The 27,676-nt window shown below is 48.2% G+C and overlaps 1 protein-coding gene across 1 annotated transcript; it reads right to left on the minus strand.

Annotated features, from left to right (window-relative positions):
- Nucleotides 1-2,032: 2,032 nt before the first annotated feature.
- Nucleotides 2,033-26,305, minus strand: LOC119383336 (serine-rich adhesin for platelets). The gene is made up of 4 exons (XM_037651414.2): nucleotides 25,951-26,305; nucleotides 6,351-6,789; nucleotides 4,680-4,813; nucleotides 2,033-3,480 (listed from the first exon to the last, which is right to left on the minus strand). The coding sequence occupies exons 1-4, from the start codon at nucleotides 25,951-25,953 to the stop codon at nucleotides 2,395-2,397; spliced, it is 1,662 nt and encodes a 553-aa protein (XP_037507342.1). The 5' UTR covers nucleotides 25,954-26,305; the 3' UTR covers nucleotides 2,033-2,394.
- Nucleotides 26,306-27,676: the final 1,371 nt, after the last annotated feature.

Genomic DNA, 27,676 nt, shown 5'->3' on the forward strand with positions numbered 1-27,676 from the left:
TTCTTTCTTGCGTCCGTGTTTGCACGCCCCGTCCGTTTAGAATGAATACTTACCAACTAGCTCAGCTCTCTGTTATTCTAAATAGCATACATGTATATTCACGCGGCAAGACTTGTGCTTTTGGTATTGTGAAAGGGTAATTTGCTAATCCGAGAAAAATCGTGTTTTTTCTCTAGTGTCCCTTGACCAAGGGTCGTCAGAGCACGAAAAAGCAAGAAAAGAGAAAAAAAAGCAAAGTTGATTATTTATATTTTCAGCTTTATTGCCAGTATCAGTTGTACCTACGCTTGTTCTCTGAGAGCTCCCCTGCCTTATCCTAATAGCACGCATTCTTGCTCATGCATGCACCATTCGGTTTTGATGGTTTTATTTGAAGTTTATGAGTTATGTTGGATACGTAGCATGTTGGAGCGTAAGTTTATTTAATAGCCAATTAACTGTCAGGATAATTCACAAAAGTTAATTGATTGAGTTCATTTAAAGAGCAGACGGTTTTCTTGCGGCACCAGGCTGAGCAGATCTCAACGACTAGCTTGTCTACGTGGCTTCTGCAGTGCAGCAAAGCACGAAGTCAAGCCAAGGAATACACCAGGGCACGCGCCAGAGGTGCGAGTGCCACCACACGACGCCTAAGTCAAGCATTACAGAACGTATTTTGGGCGCTACCTTCGCGTCGCCCATTTCCTAATATGTTCTTTAACTATGCCTCGGTCTCTTATGGACACCATACTCACGCTCTTGAATAAGCTAAATACCCCGACAGCCCGATTTGCCCTGCAGTTGATGAAGGTTCTTCATCCAGTGTTTTCAGCACTTCAGTAGTCACCGGGGCTCACCCCCGACACTTTTAAAGGCCGCAATTCCTCAGTCGAATGCACGTAATTCGTGTAGGTTAGAGAAACTCTGGCCTCAGTGACCTATACTCTACTCCTGTGTGCGTGCAGTGCTCGCGTTCTCTCTCTTTCTCGTTCTTATCCCCAGTGCCGGGTAGCAGGTTAACATCCCTGCCTTTCCGGTTCTCGCTTTCACTCTCTCCCCTGCTCAGACTCATCCCTCATGAATCCACTCACGTAGCAAGTTACCCTCAAGGACAGTGATTTCATTGTCGGTAGGATTAATTTGGTTGTGTTTAACAAAGAAACAAGCCCCTCGAAAACGTTTTGCTTTCTTTCTTACAATGCGGTTTTAGCGTAGTCTTAAAATTCGTGACATAGAAAAGCGCGCATGTGCGCACAGACAATAATGTCACTTAGAGAAGATCTTCCATCCAAGTATCTTTTACCGCCCTCTTGTTACGTCACCTTTCAAAGATTTCAAGGTATGCGCGTCGCTTGCGATCATCGCCTCGGCCCTGCGAAGACGACTCGAATCATCGCGTCTGCGGCGTTGAAGGGGAAGACCCTGCGGGCGTTTTCCTCGCCGTTCCGCGGCGTTCTTGACCCGCCTTGTTTCGCGGCGTCCGGCTGACGAGGGCCTCGCATTTGTGGAGGTCTCCACGCTCCCGCAACACATTACATCACCGGCTTTTCTGCTGGCCGTCCTACATTCTTCGCGCCGCTGCCGCCGATAACTCGCGTGTTTCTAAGTACCTCGCTGGCTTTTGACACCACGCAATTCAGCGATTGCCTGTTTTATGAAGCCGACGTCCGTAAAGCGCTTCGCCGTTCATGCGTTTTTGTTCTGCTGATTCCTCGCTCCCCAAATGTGATCGGCGTGAAATCTTTCCGATCGTATATTTGAACGCCGTTTAGTGCACGTTGTCTGAAGGGTGAAAAGACGATGAATGACTGCTTTCGAAATTCAACGAAACGACTGTATGCGGTGTACATGGCTCAGAGGTAATCGTATGAGGTATTACCAGCAACATGTGGCTACTCAGTTTTGAGCCACTCAAACCTTGGCCAACAGAACTTCGAGTTGGATATGTTCATTAGACACACGTACGTGACAGTTGTGTCTAACACGACCCTCGTTTGCCGCAGTACTAAAGTTCTCGTCTTGTTTGAAATAGTGATGTGAACAGATAGACAGGTTGGTTCTCATATTTTTATTTAACAATCACACTGTGTTCCGTAAATAGGAACAAAACACCCCCTAGCACGAGTTTTATTTATTTTTTTCAGCTTAAGTAGACAAAGAAAAATAATCGTGATTGTCGACGACTGTTCCTCTAAGCTGGTAGAAACGAGAAAAAGAAAAGTCTGTACAATTCGAGAAGAGAACTGGAACAACAAAATATCCTGCACGCATTAAAAAAAAAAAATTTTTTTTTTTCGTTGTCTTCTTTCAAGACCGCATTGATCAGCTGTGGAGAACACGCCTTCGGGAAATAATTTAGTGGCCGCACACCGTATACTCAATCGTAGAAGCAAGCACGAAAAGTCAGTTGGACAATCACGCGGTCGTGGTCGATGACGCAACGGTAGTCGTTGCTGCGTGCGTCGCCTCTACCTTTGAAGCGGTCGACGATTCTTCCATCACGGCAGCGGCGGTGACTGCTGGTGCTGAGCTGGACTCTGTCGATCCGTTCGTCGAAGTCTGCATTGCCGCCTCGCTTGTGGTCGCTGCTGCCGGAGCACCAGCCGTCGTCGCCGCCATGGCTTCGGCAGTTTGGGTAGAAGCCACCTCTGTGGGCTTGGATACTGCGACGCTGCTCTTGTCCGCGGACTCCATCGCTTCGGCGACTACGGCTGCAGTCGTAGACTGTACCTCAGAGACGGCCGGTTTTTCGGACGAAGAGGCAGTGTCGCTAGTCTTTTCCGCTTCCGTGCTGCTTTCGCTCTGAGTAGACACCTGCGTGCTGCTCTTTGTCTCCTCTTCTTGCGCGGCTGCTCGCGCAACCACTTCCGTTGTTGTTGCGGCGGTGGAACTCTCAGTGGAAGACGGGGCTCCGGTGCTAGCGGCGGTCGTCGTCACCGAGGCCTTCTCTTCAGTGTTCTCCTGCTTGGTCTCCGGGACCTGGCTAGTTACCGGAACCGCGGTTTCAGAGCGTCCTTCGGTGTCGGCTGCCTTTTCAACAGCGGCGGCTTCGGCGACGGCTTTGGGGGCTTCCACCGTGGTTTCGTTCACGGACGATGCTGCCTGGACGGGTTCCGCGGGCTCTGCCTTGACTTCGGTGCTCGCCGGTGTCACCGTAGTGCTAGCGGGGCTCGACGGAGGGACGTTTTCTGTTGTGACAGCGACCGGTGTCTCGCTGTGAGCTTCGACGGCTGCGTGAGCAGCGGCAACCGTAGCTTCAGTGCTTGCGGCTGATGCCTCGGTTGAAGCCAACGAGCTCGGACTCGCTGTTGCCTCCTGTGTTGCACCGGCGGTGGCGGTTGTCGCGTCAGCGACTGCCGATGCCGACGTATCCTTGTTCTGAGCTTCGGTGGTCGGAGCGTCTTCCCTGAATTCCGCGACCGGAACTGGTGACGCCTCCGACGCCTTCTCCATTGCCTCGACAACGACAGCTGGGGTCGTCACTGGCGGTGAGTTGGTGCTCTGAAAAAACGGGCAACAAGAGCAGAGAAACAAGGTCAATAATGTGCATTGAATAAACGACATCTTAGGAGGGCTAGTTTAACAAATCAGCTCAATTCTAGAAGTTGTCGACAAGGGAATGCTGCTGAAGCCAACACTTCTTTCGCTAAAGGAAGACCTTAGGAAGATGCTGGATGCAGGTATTATCTACCATTCTGTAACACTTTATGCATCGCCGATAACCATAGCGCCCAAGGAAGATAGGAGCCTCGGACTTTGTACTGACTACTCAGCAATCAACAGCCAGACGCAACTAGTTCTCTTTCCCATGCCTAGAATAGATTCAATTATAGACGAGAGAGGCGGATTTAATTGATTTTCCAGGATATACCTCTGTGAAGACTTCTGGCAAGTACCTCTTCAAGAGGTTACGAAGCAATACACCGCTTTTATAACCCCACTGGAAGACAGGGGCCTGGTGACGTTCCCTTGTTGATGCGCTGGTTCCAGCGGCATTACTTGTTCGATGTCTCATCCAGTGAAGTCTCCATCCTCCCCTGAACTCCTGTCTTGTTTAGCTCAGTACTTCACCACTTGTAAATTCAGTCTCCCGCCCAGTGTAATTCGCCCTTCATATATCGACGTTCCGTTTTCAAGCTGTGATAGAATACCGCACTTAGCTGCATTACTGTACTTTCTGCTCGCATCAACAATAATGATACCGCCGCGCAATCACTAAGTGGTCAGAGCCACAAGGTCGCGTGCTGTTCGCCGTTCTATAAAAGACGAGCGGAATCGGAATTCACGCTGTGGCGTCCTTCGGCCGCTAGGAGACTCCTTATAAGCGATGACCGCGCTTATTCACGTTCATAAATGACGCATGAATGCTCCCTGCATTCGACCTTACACTCTATTGAGTTCGTGACCTCAGACGCGAATGCGTCGAACAGAACATATGTTCACTATTATATTCCAGATCGTGTTACTTCAGCGTTTGGGGGACGCACGTTCTTTTCATGCGGCTATGCGATCATCTCTTTGCTTGTCTTGATCATTATCGTCAGGTGCGCGCGTTGGAAGTCTCTGATCCGATGCAGCGGCTGGACGGGCCCATGCGTGCGTGCTCACGACCAGGCGGCTGCCATTGTTGCTTCCTGCTTGCATGCATGACAACGAGCCGCTGCTGGAACGCGCGTTATTCAGTCTTCTCCTTCCCTTACCTGATCGCCAGATCGGCCTTCCGCTTCCTCCTGGCGAGCGGCTGTTGTGACCGGCCCATCGGTGGAGGCTGTCGCGTCGCTCTTGCTTGGCTGTTCCGCCGCTGCCGTCGCGGGCTTGGACTCGCCGGACCGCTCTGCGACATGGGAACGGATGTCGTTACACTAGACAAACGCTTGACAGAGGAAGGGCACGCATGCTGTAGCGAGGGATAAGAATGGAGCATGATCGAAGCGGACAGGCGAATCAGGTTGTACTCGTACTATATGCCGCTGGGTGGTCCGTGACGCTTTGACACTGAGGATCTAGACAAAGGAAACACGCACTACCACTACAGTGACCTAGAGTTCACAGTGTCTCATCTTCGTACTTTGATATCACAGAATCTACTATCGCGCTTATCACTTGTCTTTCCGCAATATCCTGAGTATCCTGCAATATCCTGAGTATCATGACTAGGAGAGCAGGATCAAATAGGTTATTGAAGGTAAATGGTTTTCCGAACTACCATGTTAGGGGCGAAGCACCTTAGGGTCTCGGCTTGTCGGCGGTGCATCGTCGTCTGCTGTCGCCGCGTGCATCGTCGTGACCCATTTTCTTGCATGCATCATCGTGTACCGTCCATTTGCTTGAGCGCAAGACAGGGCGCCACCGCCTCAGCGCTCACCGTGTGGCGAGAGCGAGCGAACGGTGCGCGTTGACTATGGAAACGTTCTTTCAGCGATGAACGCTGAACTACGAGGAACGAGAACGCGCCTTCGCCTGCGAGAGACAACGCCGACGCAGGCAGCGTGTGCTAGCGAGTTTTTTAAAAAGAACTGACTACTAGCGCTGCACAACCGTTCACCGGCGGCCACCCCGTATACAGAGGCTCTGGATCTTGACCTGCAATGTAGTGCCGCTGGGAGATTTCTCTTGTGCATAGTTGAACAAAAAAGATTCGCAGCGTGCACGTTAACTGAAAACGGACTGCGGGTCTCTGTGTCTAATCTTTCTTCTGTCTCTCATTGAATCTTTCTTCTGCCTCTCATTGCCCATTAGCAGCGATTTTGCTGTGAGAAACACCGGCGCACACTGCATGCTTCGTCCCTTCACAGGTTTCACGTTAGTGGAGCTGAAACACCCTTCCCTACATGCTTCGCCCCTCCCCAATTTTTTTTATCCCGTTCGTAATGCCTCTGCTACAACGTCAACTGACCAGAAGGCGCTGCGTTGCCCGCACTGCCCCGTCCCAAGTTCGCTGACATTGGCCGTTAGGGGCACGCAGAAAACAGACGGGCGCACGCGTCCCCCTTTGTAGCCCGGCCACAATCCGCCCACTCATGCAGGGAGGGAGACGTGCGCATCGCGTTCCATTTTGACCGACCCCGTCTCATTATTGCTTTTTTTATCCGCTAGGCTTTGCGTTCTGGCGCTGCAGTCGCACTGGAAAACTTGACTGTACGGTGCCTACACTCTGCAAATCGAGTTGACTGTTCGCTTTAGGCTAGGTATCGCGTTTACACAATGGAGTTCCACACATTTCGTTCCGTGGCACACAAATGGAGACTGTACTCATGGCAAGCTGGATCTGACTACATGTGAAAATGAAACTATGTGCTTCTGATCTACTTACAGTACAGGACAGATTTTCGCTCCCAGTCGCGCATTTCGAATTGAAAACGATGTCTCACCTTCACTGGCCGCCGACACCACTGGCGAAGTCTCCGGACCAGAGGTGGCGGTCACTCTCACGGTCTTGTCTTCGTGGCCTGCTTCCATCGCCGCTATGGTCACTTCCCCAGCTGTGGACGCAGACTCCGAGGGCGAAGAAGGGTTCTCCGTTGAGGACGCCGCCACCGTCGACTCGGCGGAAGCGGCAGCTGTGGTCACGGATGTGTATGAGTCTCCGACAGTGGACGCTCCCGCCTCGGTACCACTCTGGACCTCGGCCTTGAAGACGGCGCTGCTGCTTTCGAGAGGAACGGCGGTCGTGGTGCTAGGATCGGTAACGGCGTGTATGCTGACTTGAGTCGAGGAGCCAACCAGCGTCATAACCGGCGCCGCGTGGGACAGAGACCAGGTCAAGGTGGCGCACACCAAGAATGTCATTGTGGTTAGCTTGGGGGACCCCTAAACACGACGAAAGAAGAAAGGAGAGGAAAGTCGGGAAGTTTAGAGACGGTTCCACTTGAATGTACTACAGCCACATCAGGAGGGGCAATGCGTATTTCAAACTTTTGTATTTCAAACTTATGTGCGGACACCCATTTGAAATTGTAAAAGGACAGCTCTGCGATCTTAGGAAGGACATAGCTAAACAGTTCAAAAAGGACAAAGGTGAAGAAAACAGGCAGCGCCGCTTCCTGTCTGTTTTCTTCACCTTGTCCTTTTTGTGCTAATTAGTTATATCTGAAGTCAATTCACACCAACTAGCCCAACTCGCATCTCTAATACTGTTACTTTAGGAAGGACGCTAATATATGCAAGCCATAAGGGTGTAAGATAAAATAGAGTGCAAGAACGAGGCGACCTTCTGGAGATGTGTACCCATACACCACTGAAACGAGGTCAGGGCATCTCTCTCCTTTTTTAGTTCTCTTACTTTTCAAAGCAAAGTTTTTCCGACAGTTCAAATATTATAGTGCTGGGCACGCAATTGTAGCTGTCCTATAGGCTAGCGTCTGAGAGCTCCGGAAACAAGTAATGTGTCTTTTGAACAAGCCCTTTAACGTCAATGCAGGACCTCACTATTATTATGTTGGCCTCGTCATGAAGAAAAAAAAAAAAACGCAAGCAACAGTTGCTCGATTGGCACCACGTGCTTCATATGTAATTGATGTTAAATAACCAATTATTTTCCACTTCTTAATCAATCTTGGCAAAAAAAAGTACATAATGACCGTAAACACGCCAGCTAAATAGTCTGCAAAGTAGGAGAACGTAAAGAAGTTGTACTGTTGCAACACCAGGGTAGTTTTCCAAAACAAATTACTTGTAGTGCTCTTCACAGTCCTCCTCAACATGAAAGTAACGCTTCAGACCTAACGACTACCTAATTTGAACGTGAAACCAACTTGCAATATTACATTGATTGCACAGACGACAAAAAACTTGGAGGACGCTTGAGCTTCGCCTTCAAGGGTAGAACGCAATAGCGTAATCGGGCCCCGTGCGCATCGCCTTCTCAACTGCTAGCCTCGCTTCGGTTCTCGGTGCATGCCTCAACCGTGCCACAAGGAAACGAACGTCTGTGCGTGTAACATTGGCCGTTTTAAACTCTCCTAGAATGCCCACAGCAAGTACAGTTGTGCACTGCCCACTACGCCATAATTCTTTCTTTTGAGAATCAGCGAAAGGCCCACTATACGCGTCCGTGAGGCAACACGTGAAACTATGCAGCTGCTAACTTTGTTGATGCTTTTGCTGCTGGTGATGATTCAATATGTTTGAGCGCTTTGTGATGGGTGGGCCTTTAAAACACCCGCTCAATGCGCAATTCACACGTTTTGACGCCTGGCGCGATTCTACGTTCCTGCCACGCAATATTGCATGCGTTAAAGAGAAACTAAAGGCAAATATTAAGTCGACGTTGATTGTTGAAATAATTAACGTTCCAGAAACCTCGTAATGCTTGTTTCGTGCCAAGGAAATGTTTATTTTGAAAGAAAATCGCGTTTTAGTGGTCCGCACGGCGTTAGCGCACTTCAAATCACCCGCCTGAACGGGCCTGCTGACGTAGCAGTTGCCGTACCCAACGTTGCCCGCCTTTACTGCCCGGCCGCCGACGTTATAGTTTCTTGCTCAACAGCGGCCATCAACCTTGCCAAGACGCTGCCACGGGCCACTCCGAAACTGTATAGTTCACTGTAATGGAGCTTAGCTTGGCCAGCAGCAGCAATATAGAGTATCAAATAGCGAGAGCCAAGCACACGCAGCAGTACGCGGTACCGAAACTACCACTGAGACGCGCAGCTTGACGAAAACGGAACTTCTGAGCCATCCGCGCCGTTCCCCATGGTAACACCAAGAGGTTCTTTTTTCTATGAATCAAACAGAAAGGAACACGCAGCATTTTATTACGTGTTGTGATGCACGGAAGGTTCTTCTTTATCGCAACTAGTTTGATTACCAGTGGTTAATTGTACTCGGGACTCTCGACGTCATCGGGATCATTTCCAAAATGTCCCACTCGTGACGCACATCGTGTCCTAGATTTACCGCAATTTCTCAATTAGTAGAGCACTGCTGTTGATACTTCTGACGTTTTAGACGTTCTCACACATTCACCTTTCACTCTGACAACTGTTATTTATCATTTATTATTATTATTTATTATTTTTTATTATTTATTATATTTTATTATTTATTTTATTTGTATTATCTCGATTTTTCGGTCACGGAGAAGATGATGATTGTTCGCTCACAACCAACGACGCCGACGCCGACACCGGAATTTCTGCGAAACGAGCTCTTTAACGCTATCGCGTTAATACCTAGATTCGGCGGTATTTTTTAAATGCGAAGCATTTCTTAGCGAACCTCAGGCACTTTCGCCGTTTTTATCTATCTATCTATCTATCTATCTATCTATCTATCTATCTATCTATCTATCTATCTATCTATCTATCTATCTATCTATCTATCTATCTATCTATCTATCTATCTATCTATCTATCTATCTATCTATCTATCTATCTATCTATCTATCTATCTATCCGCCTACGACTGGGCGCTCTCCTGGTCGTCGCCATAGCTTGTAATATACCAAAATTGACATAGCAGGGGATCAGTGTATGACGAACACGATTCACTGGTCATGACATTCATGAATAACGCAAAACGTCTGGCGCGTACATCATGAAATTCTTTCCCTCAGTCACATGTGGCACATACAAGTGGCGTAGCCAGGGGGGGGGGGGGCGCACACCGGGCCCGTGCTCCCCCCCCCCTCCCGAAATATTTTTTTTTTGCCATGGCATAGAGAGCACAAAATGACACTCGACCACATATGCCTCCCCGGCCCCTACTTCAAATCATTACGGACAAGTATAAGCACTACATATCGGCTTACCGCGTCTGGTGTTGGTAATACCTATGTTGCTGCTGGCATCGTTACGCAACTGTAAACTGCTGGTTATATAACACATGTGCGACTCTTCAACATATGTGTGTGCGTATACCATTTGCACCTGTCTTTAGCGTCATCTCGTAACGTCTCGCGCAATGTAAAAAATTACGTCACAGACACCTTCCTGCTGCATGCTTGGCATTACATCGATTCCCACGGTACGTGGGATCTGCAGAATTTTCCTTTTTACCTCGATTCATCAACGGCATCCTTTTCATCGCCATAGAGAGAGCCGATAAAACTTTGTTTCGTATCGACTATTAGTTTGAATAGTCATTAAGATGAGTGGCACATTTTACGAGCAAGCACTTTGGCCGTTCAAAATGAATATTAAATACAGTGACAATAAACTCCTTATTTAAGAGAGCCGAATAGATTTTATCATCACATTTCAACGATTCATTTTTTTCTGCAAAACTGATGACTATGTGGTCGCTAAACTGGAACTAAGGTTATAGCAACGACAGTGTTTATAGTACACGTGTGCTCAAAACTAGCTTCATCGGAAAGTTTGCGTTGCATAAAGCTAAGCTGCCCAAAAAAAGTCACGTTGCGCGATACTTCCTGTGTTTACATTTTTGTTTCCTTCCAGTTATGCGAATGTCGGCGACAAGTGATAAGCTCTCGCTGGAATACGCTATCTTCAAGGTTATTATATATAAAACTTTGTAAAAAATTTGGGCCAATAAACAGAGCACGAATTTGTGATCCGGGCATAAATGACGTCATTTATAGATATCTGTGTGCACACAGAATGGAGCGTAGGCAACACTTTAATAGTCCAGCGGTAACTTTGCGAAATAAGGGCATATTGTTAATCCAGGTTTCAATTTTCTCTGTTGTCACCCTAAATGCAACAACGAAGCACACGAAGAACGTACAAAAAACATTGACGTGAAGTTTTTTAGTGCCGGCAAGGTACGCAGGGCATCGACAAAACTGCGTCTCATTATCTGGTTAGTCGGTATGCCTTAGCATCAACTACTGCTGTACGATAACAACTATGTCGCTCATTCAAGGATTGCACGTTCGGCATGCATCGTCCTTTCGATCTCATTTTTTCAACACCTTGGCTTTGCTCTGGACGGAAGCCCTTTATCACTACAAAACATTCATTTGAAACTTTCCCGCGTGGTAAACCTCGTTTTGTTTTCTGCGCGAATTTCTTCAAAGCGGAAATCAGGAACAGCGCTCGCATTAGATCCCACTTTTCTTCTTTCGAAACTGGTTGGAACAGCTTCATTTAGGACGTTTGCCTTGACGCGCCGAGGGCCAAACAGGGCGCCACGTGGAATGCAAGCACGTTTCTTATTTGCATGATGAATCACAAACAGTGGTGAACGAGTTGCTCGCGCTCCTTGAACGCAAGGATGAGGTCGCCGTTACTAAGTCCGATCACAGCTGCAGTGGGGCCAGTGAATCTCGACTCTTTACTCGATGCTAGTTATAGTCTGCGATTATTCTGTGTTAAGAGTGGGTAATAGCAAAGCGTATGGTTGCGTTATCAAGGTCTACTCCGAGGCCTTAGGCTACTGAGGTACTGCGTTTATTGGTGAGATACCGACTACGCGGGTGATTTGATGTTAAAACTTCAGGAAACATTTATTAAACTATTAAATATTAGCCTTGTGGACGCTCGCCTGAATATGTCGACACTTTGACAACGTCAACACCTGCTTGCAGCTTAACAGTACAGACAAAAGCATCATCTTGCTCAGTCCTAGTGCATGTACTCTGAAAGAAATAATCTGCGTATTCATCAGAAGTTAGTGAGCCTGCACATCTTTTCAGCAAAGAACTCCGTATCCAACACACGGCATACTCTGTGGCACACTAGATGTTCTGATTCACGCCTGTTCGGTCACTGTGACTGGTTAGTATTCACAGTATTGAGAGCATTACGGACCTACACTCTATGACAGTTCGTATGTCACATGCGCCGAGTGTGACGCCCCGAACGCCCCAATAAGGGGGATTACGAGTGGAAAAACATCGCTTAAAAGACGGGACGAGAAAGAACAAGAGAACACAGCGCCGTGGTCCTGTGTCCTTTCTTGTCCCGTCTTTTTAGCGATGTTTTTCCACTCGTAATCATGAACAAATTAGCGCAAATGCGTACCCATACCCCAATAAGGATCTTGCTTTATCAAGAATACGCGAGGCAACCATGGACGTGGTTTAAATTAAGCATCTGACACCTCTACTGCCAATGTTTTCTGCAGTGCTGTCCCGACACCATCAATGTGCGCAACTGGAGTTATTTTTCTCATTCGTTTCCCTCCCCATTCATGTTCACCGGTTAAGCATTTATTGATTAAATGCAATTGAGAACGACTTACACTTATTTGTTCTCTAGACGGTCACAGTCATAGTAACGGGGCAAGAAAACGAAACTGTAAACCTTGGCTTTGCCTTTTTGGATAGAAACATGATACCTAACGAAGCCTGCAATGTCTTCAGCTCGTCAAATAACCCGTGTTACTACAACCACACTCTAAGAAAGGTGTCCGTTTGACTTTTCTTGCGTACATGTGAGAGCCACATGCGTAGCACTCTCTTTAGAGGGGCATGTTGACTCTCTTTGGAGAGTCGTGGGATGTATAACTCTCTTTAGAGAGTCACATTGACTCCCTTTAGGAGAGTCGTGGGACGCCCGATTTTCCGAAAGAGAGTCGATGTGGCTTTCTAAAGAGCGAGCTACGCACGTGAGTCTCGCATTATAAAAGAAGAGTCAAAGGACACCTTTTTCTTAGAGTGCAGAATCAGTACAGGGACTCTCTCGTGGCGTTTGTATCGAAGGAAAGAAAACGAATCCCACAGGAAGCTTTTATGGCGAAGGCAGCCTACGAAATTTCTCGCGGTCAGCTAGCACGGCAGCTTTGACCCAAACGTGCCACACGCAAGGGGGAGAGTTCTCGGCGGCGCAATTGGGGACGCGGGTCGCGTACGGCCCGTCGACCTTGGCAGGCGCAGCTTGTCCTTTCCATCTCCGTCATTGTTATCAACTGCAGCGGTGCCGGCGTCCGTGGCCAGCGAACCGCGGACTCAGACCATACCCTGTACTCCGCGTGCCGTGTATATGTAGGTGTATATGTTTTGTGCCCGCGCATACATGGATGCCCGTAGGTTTACCGTGTAGTGTTCTGCAGTGCAAGCACGTAGCCACATAGACCGAACCGCGCATCACTAGCGATTCCGGAGAAGTACACAAAAAGTAGGCATTTGCTGTTGGTGCGAGCGGTATGTCGAACTGAGCGAATGGCAAACGTAGGTCTCTTGCGGAAACGTTCAATCGCGACAGAACGGCAGCGGTGTATGAATGAGGCATGTGCTGTAAGAGGCCTCAAAGCAGATAGCGGGTTGTTAACTTCGCCCAGATAGTTCAGAAACAAGATGCTCGGAAACTAACAGATAAAAAAAAAAATCCTGTCAGTTTTCATCAGTCAAAAAAATGAGTACCAGGAGAAAAATGAGCAATCATTTTAACGTTTACAATGATGATTCTAACATGTAAGCTGCAGTTACTTGGAGATCGCTTCCAAACGATGTGCCAGACGCTCTGGGCTTTCTGATTACACTGACTACTTCTTGTTTGCAACTCGTTATTAGTTAGTTCGCAGCTAGTTATGTTAGTGTCAAAAGGCATCTTGATCAAAAACAAGATCAAGAACTTGGAGTAAGCTTGAGCTTCGCCTTCAAGAGTAGAACGCGATTGCGTAATCGGGACCTCGTGCGCATCGCTTTCTCAATTGCTAGCCTGGTCTCGGTTTTCAGTGGATGCCTCAACCGTGCTGCAAGGAAACGAATGTCTGTGCGCGTAAAACTGGCCGTTTCAAACTATCCTAGAATGCCTACTGCAAGTACAGTTGCAAGGTGCCCACTACAGCACAATTATTCCTTTCGTAAATCAGCGAAGGCCCCACTACACGCCCGTACACGCGAACCTACGCAGCTGCTCACTTTGTTGATGCTTTTGCCGCTGCTGATGATTATTAAATATGGCTGAGCGCTTTGTAATGGGCGGGCCTTTAAAACAGCTGCTCGTTGCGCGATTGAGATGTTTTGACGCCCGGCGCGATCCTACGCTTCTGCCACGCAATTTTACGTGCGTTAAGGAGACTCCCTCCACTACATCACATTCATACAGTGTTTTTTTTTGTTTTGTTTTTTTTTTGGGGGGGAGCAGTTTCAAGCAGTGGCGTGCTCTGTGGTAGAACACCTGCCTGCCACGCAGAAGGCCTGGGTTCGATTCTCACTCGAATCCGAAGACTTTTATTACTTATTAGATGCGAAGCAGCTTTTGTTCGGGGCTGTGTCCGTCCTTCCGTTGGCGACCGTCTGCTCGGGAACCATGTGTGCTGGCACGCGCTAGCGCGTTCGGGCCTGTGTAAGGGGCTGGGTAAGACACTGTGGCCTCTCCCCTTTATACTCTCTCAGCAATCACGTGATGGCGTCGGGGAACAAGATTCTGCATACGCGCGATAAACCAACGCGTTGTATCCTAGTCAGAACGCGCTGGCACGCGCTAGCGCGTTCGGGCCTGTGTAAGGGGCTGGGTAAGACACTGTGGCCTCTCCCCCTTACACTCTCTCAGCAATCACGTGATGGCGCCGGGGAACGAGATTCTGCAGACGCGCGATGAACCCGTGTGGCGGGCTCCTACAAGAGTTCGGGGCGAGTAACAGCAACAGCTGCTACAGTGAATTAATGGTGTGCACCACTTGCAAGGACGCGTTAATATCGGGCAAGGTGCCCGTGATGAACGGAACTTTATGTCGACCCATGCGCTGCTTCGCATCCCCACATGGTTCCCTTTAGTGGGAGGTGGTGTATTTTTTTTTATTTGCCTCTTTCCCGATTTTCCACTCACGGAAAACGCTGATTTTTCCCTCACAACCGACGACACCGACGCCGACACCGACGCCGATCGCCGACACCGGAATTTCTGCGAAACGAGCTCTCTAACGCTATCGCGTTAATATGATCGTGGTCTGACCGACGTTTCCAACCCCGCCACGATGGTCTAGTGATTATGACGCTCGACTGCTGAACCGAAGGTCGCGGGATTGAATCCCGGCCGCGGCGGCTGCACTTTCGATGGAGGCGAAAATGTTTGAGGCCCGTGTACTTCGATTTAGGTGCACGTTAATGAACCCCAGGTGGTCAAAATTTCCGGGAGCCCTCCACTACGGCGTCTCTCATAATCATATCATGGTTTTGGGACGCTAAACCCCAGATATTATTATTACCTATGTTTCCATTTTCATTTTTAATGACCTCATGAAACACCGCCAAACACTTTCGCAGGTTACACGACGCAGAAGAGACACGTACTTAAGAGTTAGAAGTGTGTCCAACGCCGGAATTTCGCGCATGCTTTAGCACAGCCCATATTTCAACCGTCTGTGGTTACATCTCCTTTGTGTTTGATATATCTGACCGCTCGCGTGCGTGCCTTCACTCTGCAATGCGCGCCCACGCTGCCTTTTCTTCTGTGTTTCGCTAAGCGTTGCACGCTCCCGGTGCCGTTCGGGAGAACAAAAGCGCGACCCGCACGGAAGAAGAACCCGGCAGCGGTTCGGCCTTCTTCTTATCACCCGCCTCTGTGTTCTTCCTGACCACGGCGATGCGGGTAATGACCGGGCGGCTACACTGCTGCTATTGTTTGCCGCTGCAAGCGTGAGCGAGCTGCCGCGCGTTCGTTTGTGGGTAGACATACATGCATGCCTATACTCTCAACTTGTGGGCAACAACCCGTCATCTGGGTCAAATGTGTTCCGACCGCTCTTTGACTTTCACTGCTCCGTTCACTTTCGCTTTCTCTGCAGAAACCAAGTGTGGCGACCAGCTCCTTTGCTAGCTTACTTCCTGCGTTGCAACGCCGTTTAGAGTTACTTGTCACTGTAAGTGAAATAAAAAGAGAAGGGGGACGTGCGGGACCTAAATAGAAAAATGATGCTTTTCACGCTAATTATGTCGTCTTATAATAATTTATACAAATGCGCTCGTTATGAGCTTCTCAACGTCCATTTGGTTTTCGCCATATATGTTCTTAAGCGGAACAAGCAAGTACCTACTTTCTGCTTTTCTACTTTAAATTTGTTTTCAGGTTCGAGGTCAAGCCATGAACTCCATTATCTGTCCAGATAAGTTTGCAGTGAGCCACCGTAAGTCCTTTACAGCTTTAAATTGACTCCTTTCTCCCTTTTCATACACCCTTTCCTCTTCCCCTATACAATTTAGGGAAGGAATCTTCACCCTGCAATGAATCTCTGTCTCTTTCGTTTATATATCTCGGCAGAATACATCCCTACTCTCGAGTAATGTGGATGACCTTGAGCATTGATATCTCACAATTGTATAAATAACCCCAGCTCGTATATGGCAAAAGAGGTGCCCAGCTGCAACGCAATATTTATTTGGTACTCTTTGCTTCGAGCCCAGTCACTAAATTTGTCACGCACACAACTTCCGTGGTTCTTGAGGTAAAAGAATTTGGTTTAGCTCAAAAATGAAGGAAGATGAAGGGACAGATTCCTGTGAGTTAGAGGTGCAAGCCTAACCGATTGCCTTTGCTACGGAACGAGGCTATACATGCACAGACAGCGAAGAAATCATCATCATCATCATCATCATCATCATCATCATCATCATCATCAGCCTATCTACGCCCACTGCAGGGCAAATGCCTCTCCCATGTTCCGCCAATCAACCCGGTCCTGTGCTTTCTGCTGCCACGTTATACCTGCAAACTTCTTAATCTCATCTACCCACCTAATTTTCTGTCTCCCCCTCACGCGTTTGCCATCTCTTGGAATCCAGTCAGTTACCCTTAATGACCACCGGTTATCCTGCCGACGTGCTACGTGCCCGGCCCATATCCATTTCTTCTTCTTGATTTCAACGATGATATCCTTAACCCCCGTTTGTTCCCTGACCCACTCTGCTCTCTCCCTGTCTCTTAAGGTTACACCTATCATTTTCCTTTCCATCGCTCGCTGCGTCGTCCTCAATTTAAGTTGAATTCTCTTTGCAAGTATCCAGGTTTCTGCTCCATAGGTATGTACCGGTAAGATGCAGCTGTTATACACCTTCCTCTTGAGGGATAGTGGTAGACTACCATTCATGATTTGATAATGCTTGCCGAATGAGCCCCATCCCATCTTTATTCTTCTAGTTATTTCACTCTCATGGTTCGGCTCCGCGGTTACTACCTGTCCTAAGTAGACGTACTTCTTTACAACTTCCAGTGTCTCGCCACCTATCGCGAAGCGCTGTTCTCTGCCAAGATTGTTCCACATTGCTTTAGTTTTTTGCATATTAATTTTCAGACCTACTCTTCTACTCTCCGTATCCAGTTCAGTAATCATGAGCTGTAATTCGTCTCCCGCGGTACTCATCAATGCAATGTCATCAGCGAATCGCAGGTTACTGAGATACTCTCCATTAACTCTTATCCCTAATTCTTCCCAATCTAGGGCCCCGAAAACCTCCTGTAAACACGCGGTGAATAACATTGGAGAGATCGTGTCTCCCTGCCGTACGCCCTTCTTTATTGGGATTCTGTCGCTTTCTTTATGGAGGACTATAGTGCCTGTGGATCCGCTCCCAGCGAAGAAGTAATAATTAACAAAACCGCCTTTTTACCTAAGTTTACTTTTGCGTGCGAAACAACATAACCTGCTTGCTTTTAGCGGTGTCCTTTTTTTTTTTCGCCCCACTGAGTAACAGGCCAAAGCAATCTTGAAAGTTTGATATCTGTAGTTTAATATTATGATTTAATTTTTATGCGTTACACGTTTGTGTTGTCTCTAGGGGTGTGCGAATATCAAATTTTTCGAATACGAATCGAATACGAATATCCACCTTCGAATATCGAATCGAATATCGAATATCAAAAGAAAAATGCCCCCACAGTAACAATATTTTATTTAACATGTAGCTATTTGAAAAAAAAAAAAACATTAACAGCCTGACTGGCAACACAACATACACTGCTATCTCCAGAACACAATGTCCAGGCTAGCACAATGCGCATCACAACACAAGCAAATGTCACGGCACAATGAAAGTAATGACTACATGTTATCATGAAGAAATATGAGTTGCTCCACATGATCAGGCAGCAGGCGCTCCCTTGTAACTGAGACAACCCCCCCTCCCCCCTGCCACTGAAAAGGCACGCTCGCTTGGAACAGAAGTGGCTGGTATAGGGAGTTATATGGGGCAAAGCTTTGGCAGACTTGGGTATCTGAAGGTGCCTACAGTCCGCCACCAGTCACATGCGTCACTGTCTTTCTTCAGAAATGGCCCCACATAGTGAACGAGTGGTAGTGCGGCACGTTACGGCCGCATAATATTGAAAATGTACGGTTACATGATCGCCAACAGCGCTGCACGTCGGAGGTACACCAGCAATAAATCATACGTATTGGGGCGCTCGTCGCAGGCAGATATCGTGCCTCCGTGTACTTACGATGTTTATCGCTCCTCTCGGCAACGTTTTTAGCGATACGAACGCAGCGGAAATGTGGAAGACGAGTTATTTTATGCATGATAATCGAATCGCATATTCGAATTTTTCGTATATTCGAAACTTTTCGAATACACAATTTTCGAATCTGAATACGAATATTTCGAATGTAATATTCGACGAATATTCGAAACTTTCGAATATTCGCACACCCCTAGTTGTCTCAGTTCCCAATTTTCAGGCTGAATGCTCCGGAAATATCTGCGAAATTTTGTCTTTCCATCCCGCACCTTTCTGTTCTTCCTTTGCTTCTGTTTTCTCTCTCTTTCTCTCTCCACTCCTACTAAGACGCGTGTGGCTGGATACATGTGATGTCTCTATAGAAACAAACTGTCTCTTCGGTAGCTGGTCAAAAATACCTTGTACACATTTGCCGAAGGCCTTTTTGTAGTGTGTTGTTCTGATGCGGACGCGTCAAGAAAAGCACAGTATGTTGCATCCATTCAAGCACTTCTCTTTTTGGTAGAGTACTCAATGCATTCGCCGCAAGCGTAGAACGATTGCGATAATAAATAGGAAGGTCAGTTCTTATTGTCGATCACAATAGACGCCTCTCGTGCCATCTATTCGCAGTCATTACCCTTGGCGCTTCTTACTGCAGGTGCCCCCGGTACGCGCCAACTTTCTTGTTGTTGCTGTCGAGGCTTCCTTCGGCGCTTGACAGACGAGTAACGCTTGGCGAGCTGCCACGAGATCATGAGAGCAGGCGGAAGCGAATGGCATGCCTCGGAGGAGACCTGGAGGCGAGTCAATATTGGTGCTAGTTTTCATTCGCGTGTCACAAGATGTCATCCGCCCTGGTGGCTCCTTCTTCGGCAACTTCCAAATAAGCTCGAGATGTCTAAGCAAATATAGACGTAGGGGGTAACGTGGGGGATTTTCGTAAATGTCTTGCTGCCCACTTACGTGCGCAGGCACGTGCACCTACGTCGTCCTTTATGCGTCCTTCTTGCCCGTCAAACTTATTCTGTTGACGTTAAACGTTCTTCGGCAGAAAGCAATTTGGAAACAGTGAAATACCACGTGATGTGTGACAACAATTTCATGTTTCGCACGTGCAACATGCCTATTGTCGAACACACACACACACACACGCACGCACGCACACATCGCATTCGCTCACGGATGAAAAGGCCGTACAGGTGTCGAAGAGCGGGTTCAAGGGCAGGTTTCTCTGGACGTGCATTCGACGACCCGTCCAGGAAAACGTAAATAAGATAAAAATAAAAACAAACGAACATAACAGCATGTTTCAGCGTGTTGACAATGTCGTATACGAGTTCCCCGGGCTAACCGCTCCTGCTATATAGTCTATCCAGTCTTGCTTGCAAGCCTGCAAACCCTGCTGCCTGAAAGTCCGTGGACACCGCTCATACGTCCCCGCAGCTTCGCCTCTCACTGGTGGTTAAAATTAAAGCGTGACAACTAATCTTTTTCATTGTGCGGTTCGACGGTGACGCGAAACGCCGCGGAGTCTGCTGTCCGGAACTGCGCCCCTGCTTTTTTTTTCGTCTTTTTTTCTTGTTTTCTCCGTGTGTAGTCATCTTGGACCCACAAACGTGAACGGTGACACAGCACCGAGTAAAGAGAAACCGTTTTACAGTATATCGCTTTGGGCGAAGGAAAATCCCTTTTTCTTGCACAAGTTTCGTTCCATTGTCACTATTCTGCCCATCAGAGTTGAACAGCCCCTTTTCCCCACACCGGATAAACTCAGCTTCCAAGCGTTGCACCGAGGTATGTCATGGTTTCAGCCATATATATGGGGTTTTTGTTGCTAGTATACTTCCTTGAATAGCGATTGCACATGAACACGTGCGCTCGTACTCAGCATGGAAACGACCCTGCAGCCATGGCATGTGTTGGGGCTGTTCGTTCTTCACTCCCCTATTTATCTTTTCACCAATTTCCTATTAGCTTCAAACGTAAACGTTCGGCAGGTATCTGCCTCGTTGGGGAACAGAAATTTGAGGACACTGCTCTACCTCTACCGCCAAGGCTTAATTACGACAACTCTCGGCAAACCTAGCACGCACGGCAAGAAAGCGTATATAAGCGCTGTGCATATCGGGTCTTCTCACCCCTGAAGAAGAAGCCGGTAAGGCTTCGAAACGTCGGGTAGTTAAAATAAATCTCGGTTTGAGTTTTCTCATTTCCTCAAGTTCCTATTAGCTTACATGGCGCTTATGACGCCCTCACACTCGAGATATGGAAGCATAATGTCCCATTTCTTCCGCCTAAACCTCAATATTTCTGAAACGGATCACTCTATCAAAGCGAGAGTATCCTAACTTTGGATGTAACATTCAAGCTACATGCCCAGGTGTACCTGAGCTAAATGTTTCCGAGTACTTATCGCTGCGCAACAACCGTACGCGTGACGAACTTTTTCGGAACCCCAAACCTCATGTCGGCAGGTGTTTTAAGTAGCGACAACCCGTGAGCATCACAAGCACATGGGCTACAAATGACTCGTGGGCGGACTCTGATGCGTCGCAATCTGTTGTCTTGGCCTACGCAAATAAAAGATTTTCTTTTACTCCAGCTTTATTCTTTTTCCTTAACCCAAACGTTCATGACCAGCCGCTATCGGTGATACAGTACAAGTGGGGCGCAGTTCGTATTTCTGAAGAACAGCGAAGAGAAGCAGCACCCGGAAAAGTAACATTACATCTGTAGTGCCACGCCGAGCGGTATGCGCATGTTAGTGCATGACTGTAAAAAAAAAAAAGATAGAAATGCCGCTTTTCATGGAAAGAAATGATTACGGACGCGCCCTTTCCGTATATATGCAACAATCCAGACGACAGGATGGCATTGGCCGAACTCTTTTTCCAAACGCCGAAATACACGCGTGTTAAAGACAACAATTGAAAAGATATGATATACTTCTTGGGTTTAACGTCCCAAAACCACGATATGATTACGAGGGACGCCGTAGTGGGGGGCTCTGGAAATTTCGACCAGCTGGGATTCTTTAACGTGTACCTAATCTAAGTATACACAGGCCTCAAGCATTTTCGCCTCCATCGAAAATGCGGTCGCCGCGGCCGGGAGTCGATCCCGTGACCTTTAGGTGAGCAGTCGAGCACCTGAACCACTAGACCATCGTGGCGGATAACAACTGAAGATAATGAAGGCGTAACGAGGGGGCAATAACGAAGCAAGTGCGAAGCGGTCTTCCCTCAACCCAACGACACCAGCATGGCTTTAGTGAGTTACTTCCTCGCTTGGCTTCTTTTAGTGGGGAGGGCATCGCTTGCAGGTACATTCCCCCCCCTTCCCTTCTTTTACGGCGTACTTTTCCATTTTAGCTAATTGTTAATGACCTCGAAGCTTATTAACAAATTGTGCTGTTGAGGGTCGCAGTCGCGGCGGAAACGCTCCGCGGCTCGCGCTCGGCGTTTTCTGGTAATGACCTCCGACCGCAGAGCCGCTGTACGTGCGAGGCCGCCGCCCCGAGATAAACAGGTCGCCCTCGCCATCATTCGGCGGGGGGTTACCTGCGCGCTCGCCTTTGCCTACTCCTCGGCATGCGGAGATCGCCATGAATACATGCAAGCGTGCGCACTCCGCGGGTACAAGCACTGTAGAGGGGGCCCCTCTTGCTGTACCCTGTCTGCGCCGCGTTGCTAAAGATGCAATTCATGTAGCTCCACACCGACGGTTTGTTACACTGCTGTTATACTCTGTAGCTTGCTTTCTCTCCCTGCAGTGTGTGCTGCAAGCTCACTAAGAATGCAGCATTGTAGCCTCGCCCGCATTTGGACATGCAGAGCACCAGCCGCACTCCTCTACAGAAACGCATTGGGCGTTCTCTTTCGTCTTTCCTAGATGTAGAAGTCACTTTTGAAAAGTAGATGAGGCGCGAGAAGGACGCATGATGAAAGAGTCCCAACATACGCAACAGTGGCCCCACACTCACTCACTCACTCACTCACTCACTCACTCACTCACTCACTCACTCACTCACTCACTCACTCACTCACTCACTCACTCACTCACTCACTCACTCACTCAATCTCTCTCTCTCACGCACACACGCACACACACACACACACACACACACACACACACACACACACACACACACACACACACACGCGCGCGCGCGCGCGCGCACACACGCACGCACGCTCTCGCCCTCAGTTTATTCTTATTGCAAGTACAGACAGTGCAGATCCTGCTGGCAAGCTATAGCCAATCAAAAATTTAATAAATTCTTTATGCCTCTACAATTCAGACGCTCATTGGACTCAATGATAAGTCACCTCACAACCTAAAAGAGGATGCCCCCTAAACTGTTGAAGATTGCCGAGGTACTTAAAGAGAAAATTAACTAAGTTATGACACCTATGTTGTATTCTAGAGTGCCTGCTCCTAAATGCAGGAACTGTATCTTTGCCCGTTGGTAGCGCGAAGCTGGAAGGAAATTCATGCGCACTTCTCAGATTTCGAAAAATTCCTCCTGAGAAATCTGTGTGGATTTCCTTCTAGCTTCGTGCAACAGACGGACGAGTGCTTCTCTTCCCCTACCTTGCGGGCTTGAACAGTCCTAATTCATCATATTCACGCAGTGTCTGTTCAACATCGTTGTCTATCTGCCCGTTGACGTTTCTTTCTTAGTAGGGTGTGGGTTAGGACTATAGTAGGTGTCGGTGATCTATAGCTTCGTTTTTGCGTCAATTCAAAGTAGACAAGGACATAGAAAGGCGAAACGTGCACAAGCGCACGGGTGCACGCTCGTGCATATTTCGTGCATGTCCTCGTCAACTTTGATTTGACACAAAAATGCAGTAATGTTTCTTTCCCTTGCAGCGCGTTATATTCAAGCGTTCCATTCAAAAACGTAGGCCCCTGTACGACCCATCTGTGTTCTCGCGTGACGTCACGACTTAATGCTGGCAGTCGTGCTGTTATCTTGTAGGTCCCCAACGAATTCGCAGTCATTCGAAATAGGTCATCAAAGATGCATCTCCGTATGCCTGGTATGTCACGCGAAATGGATTACAGCAGAAAGTTTTAGCTCTTTGCTTTGAGACCTTGGGAAGTGGGCGATCGTCGGGCCTTAGTATCCGCGCCAAATCAAGACGAGCCGGAAGAAGCTGTACGGCAAGGTCGCTCTCTCCAAGTATAATTTTGTTGCGCCAAACGTACGGCCGCATGCATAAACACTAGTTAAGCACCAACTACTTTATTTTGCGCAACAACCGCGCATATACCGACAGAAAAGAGAAAATATCTGCAGCCCGTCTGAATCTGGTCAAATTTTCATACATTGAACATATCTTTTGTTTTTTCCTCAGAGTATTTTTTTTTTATTCAAGCACTTCATGGCGTATGGCTTTCATGACATGAGTATGTTTGCGGATTGAACCCATGGCGAGTCAGTCATGCACGTGTTGCTATTTGCGCTCATTAATGGCAAGTCTCCTTTCGGTAGTCTTTGACGTACACTATAGTTGTAGGGATTGCTCACTGCTTCGTAACTTAGTGAATTATGTAAACAAGAAAAACTAGTTTACTGAATACCACATCGTTAAGAAAAAACATCAGTTAAAAAGGACGAGGATAACAATTCTTAAAAAAAACTACAAAATGACAAAAGCAGAAGGACAAGATAAAATTTCTCAAGAGAGTCGTGAATGTTAAATGCACCTGCCACGGCCGGGATTCGATCCTGCGTCTTTTGGTTCAGCGGTCGAGCGCCCTAACCACTAGACCACCGTGGCGGAGTGAAAGACTGATTCATAATACTAAAAAAAGGTAGCCTGCATGATTTTGTCAAGCTAGTTGCAATCATGTATTCATGTAATAGCGTTGTTTTGCAGAGTAATGTAAACGTTAATGTGCGAAATGAACACCGATAACAAGTCAACCAAGCCGGCTGATACTGTGTCGCAGATGCAAATTAGCATTTAAAGAATACGTCTACGCACTAATCAGTAGCATCTTGACGTCATGAACATTAGAAAATGATGCTTGTTTGAGCAACAGAAGCGAAAATGACAAAAATGCAGCGGTTCATCCTTGAGTGCTATCAAAAGCAGCTGCCTCGGTGATGCGAGCTAGGCTGAGTATTCTCTTAACGCTGTCACAATGCTCCAATATTTCACGTTTACTCCATATAAAGTTGATTCATAGCAAGGCTTGCACTGATGGTCACATCAAGAGCTCTGCACCATCACACCGCTGTAACATATGTGCACAGTAACCTTGCAGCAATGGGGATAATAGGCAGATAAAAAAATTGCGTCATATCGACCAGCAACAATGCCTCTAGCAGCAGCAGCGCTCACACACCAACACTTTCGTTGTTTTGAGACAAGTAGCGGGGACTGCAAATGCATCCTTGACCCAAGTGCACCCAACATAATGGTGCGGCCAGATCTGTGTAACGGCACGCTAAAGGAGAGCGGCCCACGCCGTCTCTTTTGCGGTGGTGTTGCTCGTGAATGGAATCTTAAGTGACTGCCCGCCTTCGCGTTTTAAACGGTGTTATCTTTGGAACGAAGGCGAAAGGACTTGTGACCACACGGTTCAGGAAGCAACAGAACGCAGCTGCCACCTTGTCCCCCTCGACCCTCCGGCAGGTTCTCGCCTTCTCGAGTGCACTGTTTGTCGATGCCGCTTATCTAGCGCAATTCAGGGCCGCATACTTCTCTCTGTAGCTGCTCGTTAATTTCACGCTATCGCAGTTATTTCCTCTGTAGTTTCATTTAGATGTAGCTGCCGAACTTGAGCTTTCAAAAGATAGGATTTGCTAGATGTGTATTCCATTTTTAGTCGTTTCAACTCTAGTACGAGCCTCATTATGCAGGTACGTAAGGCATGTCGATTGCCGATTCCTTTCCAAGGGAAGAGAAATGTGTTCCCGGAGGCAAAGAATGAACCTCAGAGACGATGTCGGAAGATTAGCGGCTGTAGGGTGTTTACGATTGCGTATCAGGTATGGAAAGTGCGGAGCATTTGAATGCGTTGCGATGGTGCCATTCCTCAAAATAGGCTCCAAGCGCGCAGAATAACTCCTACACTTCTCGTAAGGGAGCTCTATCGAGAAGAAAAAAAAGAATGGTGAACTAGACCAAAACAAAACTTGAGCAGCTAGATGTCATTAAGGTGATGCCACGAGGTGTGTTCACATCTGTTTTCTGGCGTAATTTCTGCAGCCCTCGTCTCTCTCGTATGCGTAAAAAATTCCACGTAAATATTGCTCCGTTTGGTTGTCCTCAGGAGTGTGCGTAAGGCAAGAAATGCATTTGATACGTGCCACCTGCGTTACGTGAGGTTAACGGGGGTCAAGCTATCAATTTGAATGAGGCCCGACCCTCGGCGTGGGCTGAAGAGAACAGCGAAAGGAAACAAAAAGATAACATGCAGATGAAACGGCTGCGCACAGGAGTTGCGCCGTATGAGCTCACACGTGAGATGACCCTGGTGATTGAAGTGGCAAGAGTGACGCGTCGAGGACAGATAGTGATCAACCTGTCCTTCCGCGTCAAAACGTCTTTCCGCTTGAGTCATTTTCAATTCGAGAATTATGCCACCGCTGTGATGCCGCCGGTGTTGAAGCCGGTTACTTCAGCGAATAGATGCAAGCGCGCGATAAATGATAACAGCGAGCACTTACCATGGTGAACGAAGCAATCAGACAGGATGTCGGCTCAGCTTCTGCGTGATTCCTTCCGCAAGGATTCCGGGTGAGCAAGCACAGTCGGCGGCTAATTGACCTCGAGCCGAGGCGAGAAAGTGATCTCAGCTCAGGAAGTGATGGTGGATGCTGACCAACTGCTTCCCCGAGGTGGTAATCGAGATATTTGCCCGCACCGAAGGAATAGTATCGGAAGACTGGTAAGTACGGGATCTTAAAGACAGGACCCGACTGGGAGATGCTCCGAGAAGTTTTTTGTACTACGCCGCGGTGTTTCGACCGTGGCGAAGAGAAAAGGTATAGAGATGCGACCGGACCCGCGTTCTGCGTGCGCGATCAGCTAGTACTGGCGTTTCCGAAGGATGGCACGTCGGCTTTACGGACGACCCTTCCTTCCTCACCCCCCGGCACCCTCCCCCCTTTCTCCTCGCCCCGACGGGCGGCTCTCTTATTCTCGCGCTTTGTTTTGTGTGCCGCCGCGCCGCCACCCTCAGCATCACGAACCAACAGCTCCGGCCGAGCGTACCCTTTCCCCCTCTCCCTAAACCCTGCACTCTCCTCGCATGCCCCACCTGAGGCGCCCAGGTAGCGAGCACGGAACGGGTAGGAAGAGAAGCGCGAAGAAAAACGAGAGATGGATCTGGGTAAGGGAAGTGAGCCTGCGCACGCAGCGGGGCTCTGTCCGGTGTTTTGCGAGTGGCGGTTTGATTGGCGCCGAAGATGAGGCGGCGGTGGGGCGAATATGTGCGGCCGTTTTCTTCCCTGCACGGGCAGTCTTTCGTCTTGGTTGTCGCCGCAACGATGAGCGTCTGTGTGGTGGCTAGCCCGGTCAGACGGACGCCGTGTCCGGCGCGACGGGGCGCCGGTCGACCCATCATGCGGTCGCCTCGCCCCAGGAACATTCCAAGACTCGCAAAGGGTTCCCTCCTGTTCCCCCTGGGCTGCTTATCAGTCGGTAGACGTGCGTGCCAAAGTCTTTGGTGTCGCGTCCGTACCTACGGCACCGAGCTCACGTGCGCGCGCATCCCTTCCTTTTCTCTGCTTTCTTTGACGATCTTTAACTTTGCCGGAAAAGTCCGTGAGCGATCCAATCTGAGGAAACGTGGCGGAAACTGGCTGCGTCCTCTGTTACATTTGTCCTCAAATAACCTTCAGAGACAGCAAAGCCGGAATTCCTCTAGCACAGTACACCCTGGTAGTGTACTATTGTATCATTTGAGAGTTTACTTCTATAGCTTATTTTTCTTGCGCATTGAAATGTATTACCTCCGGTAGCAGATTTTCTGATCGTAGCAAGATCTCTCCAATAAGACTGCAACTTGGGCGAGTTGGTATTGGTTCATGATGATTTTAAACAACACAAAAAAAATCTAGGACTAATGAAAGAACAACACACACATCAGCGCTTGTTGCGTGTGTGTGTCCATCTTCTGTTAGTTTAAGCTTTATTTGTTGCTGTGCGCTCTTTAAATTCATGAAGATCTCTCCCTTGGTGAAGCAGCTAAGCGTTTCCTCGAATGTTGTCACGTGCCCTCAAGTCGCTGTCAGCTCCTACTGACACCATGAGTGTATTAAAGCCAGCGATACCTATCTAGGACAAGTTCTTTAAGATCGTCAATACGTTTGCCAGTTTCCTGAAGAATACCGTATAAGCATCTCCTGCATGGGTGACCCCGTTTTCCATTGCCCTCCACCTTGGCTAGCG

The sequence above is a fragment of the Rhipicephalus sanguineus genome, chromosome 2, assembly GCF_013339695.2.
Source record: "Rhipicephalus sanguineus isolate Rsan-2018 chromosome 2, BIME_Rsan_1.4, whole genome shotgun sequence".
NCBI lineage: Eukaryota > Metazoa > Arthropoda > Arachnida > Ixodida > Ixodidae > Rhipicephalus > Rhipicephalus sanguineus.

What these genes read in the sequence shown, in the direction of transcription:
- LOC119383336 (XM_037651414.2), bottom strand. An exon ending in GGTGTCGGCGGCCAGTGAAG is followed by an intron (nt 4,814 to 6,350) that starts GTGAGACATCGT and finishes CCCATGTCGCAG; the next exon opens with AGCGGTCCGGCGAGTCCAAG. An exon ending in AAGGCCGATCTGGCGATCAG is followed by an intron (nt 3,481 to 4,679) that starts GTAAGGGAAGGA and finishes CCGTTTTTTCAG; the next exon opens with AGCACCAACTCACCGCCAGT.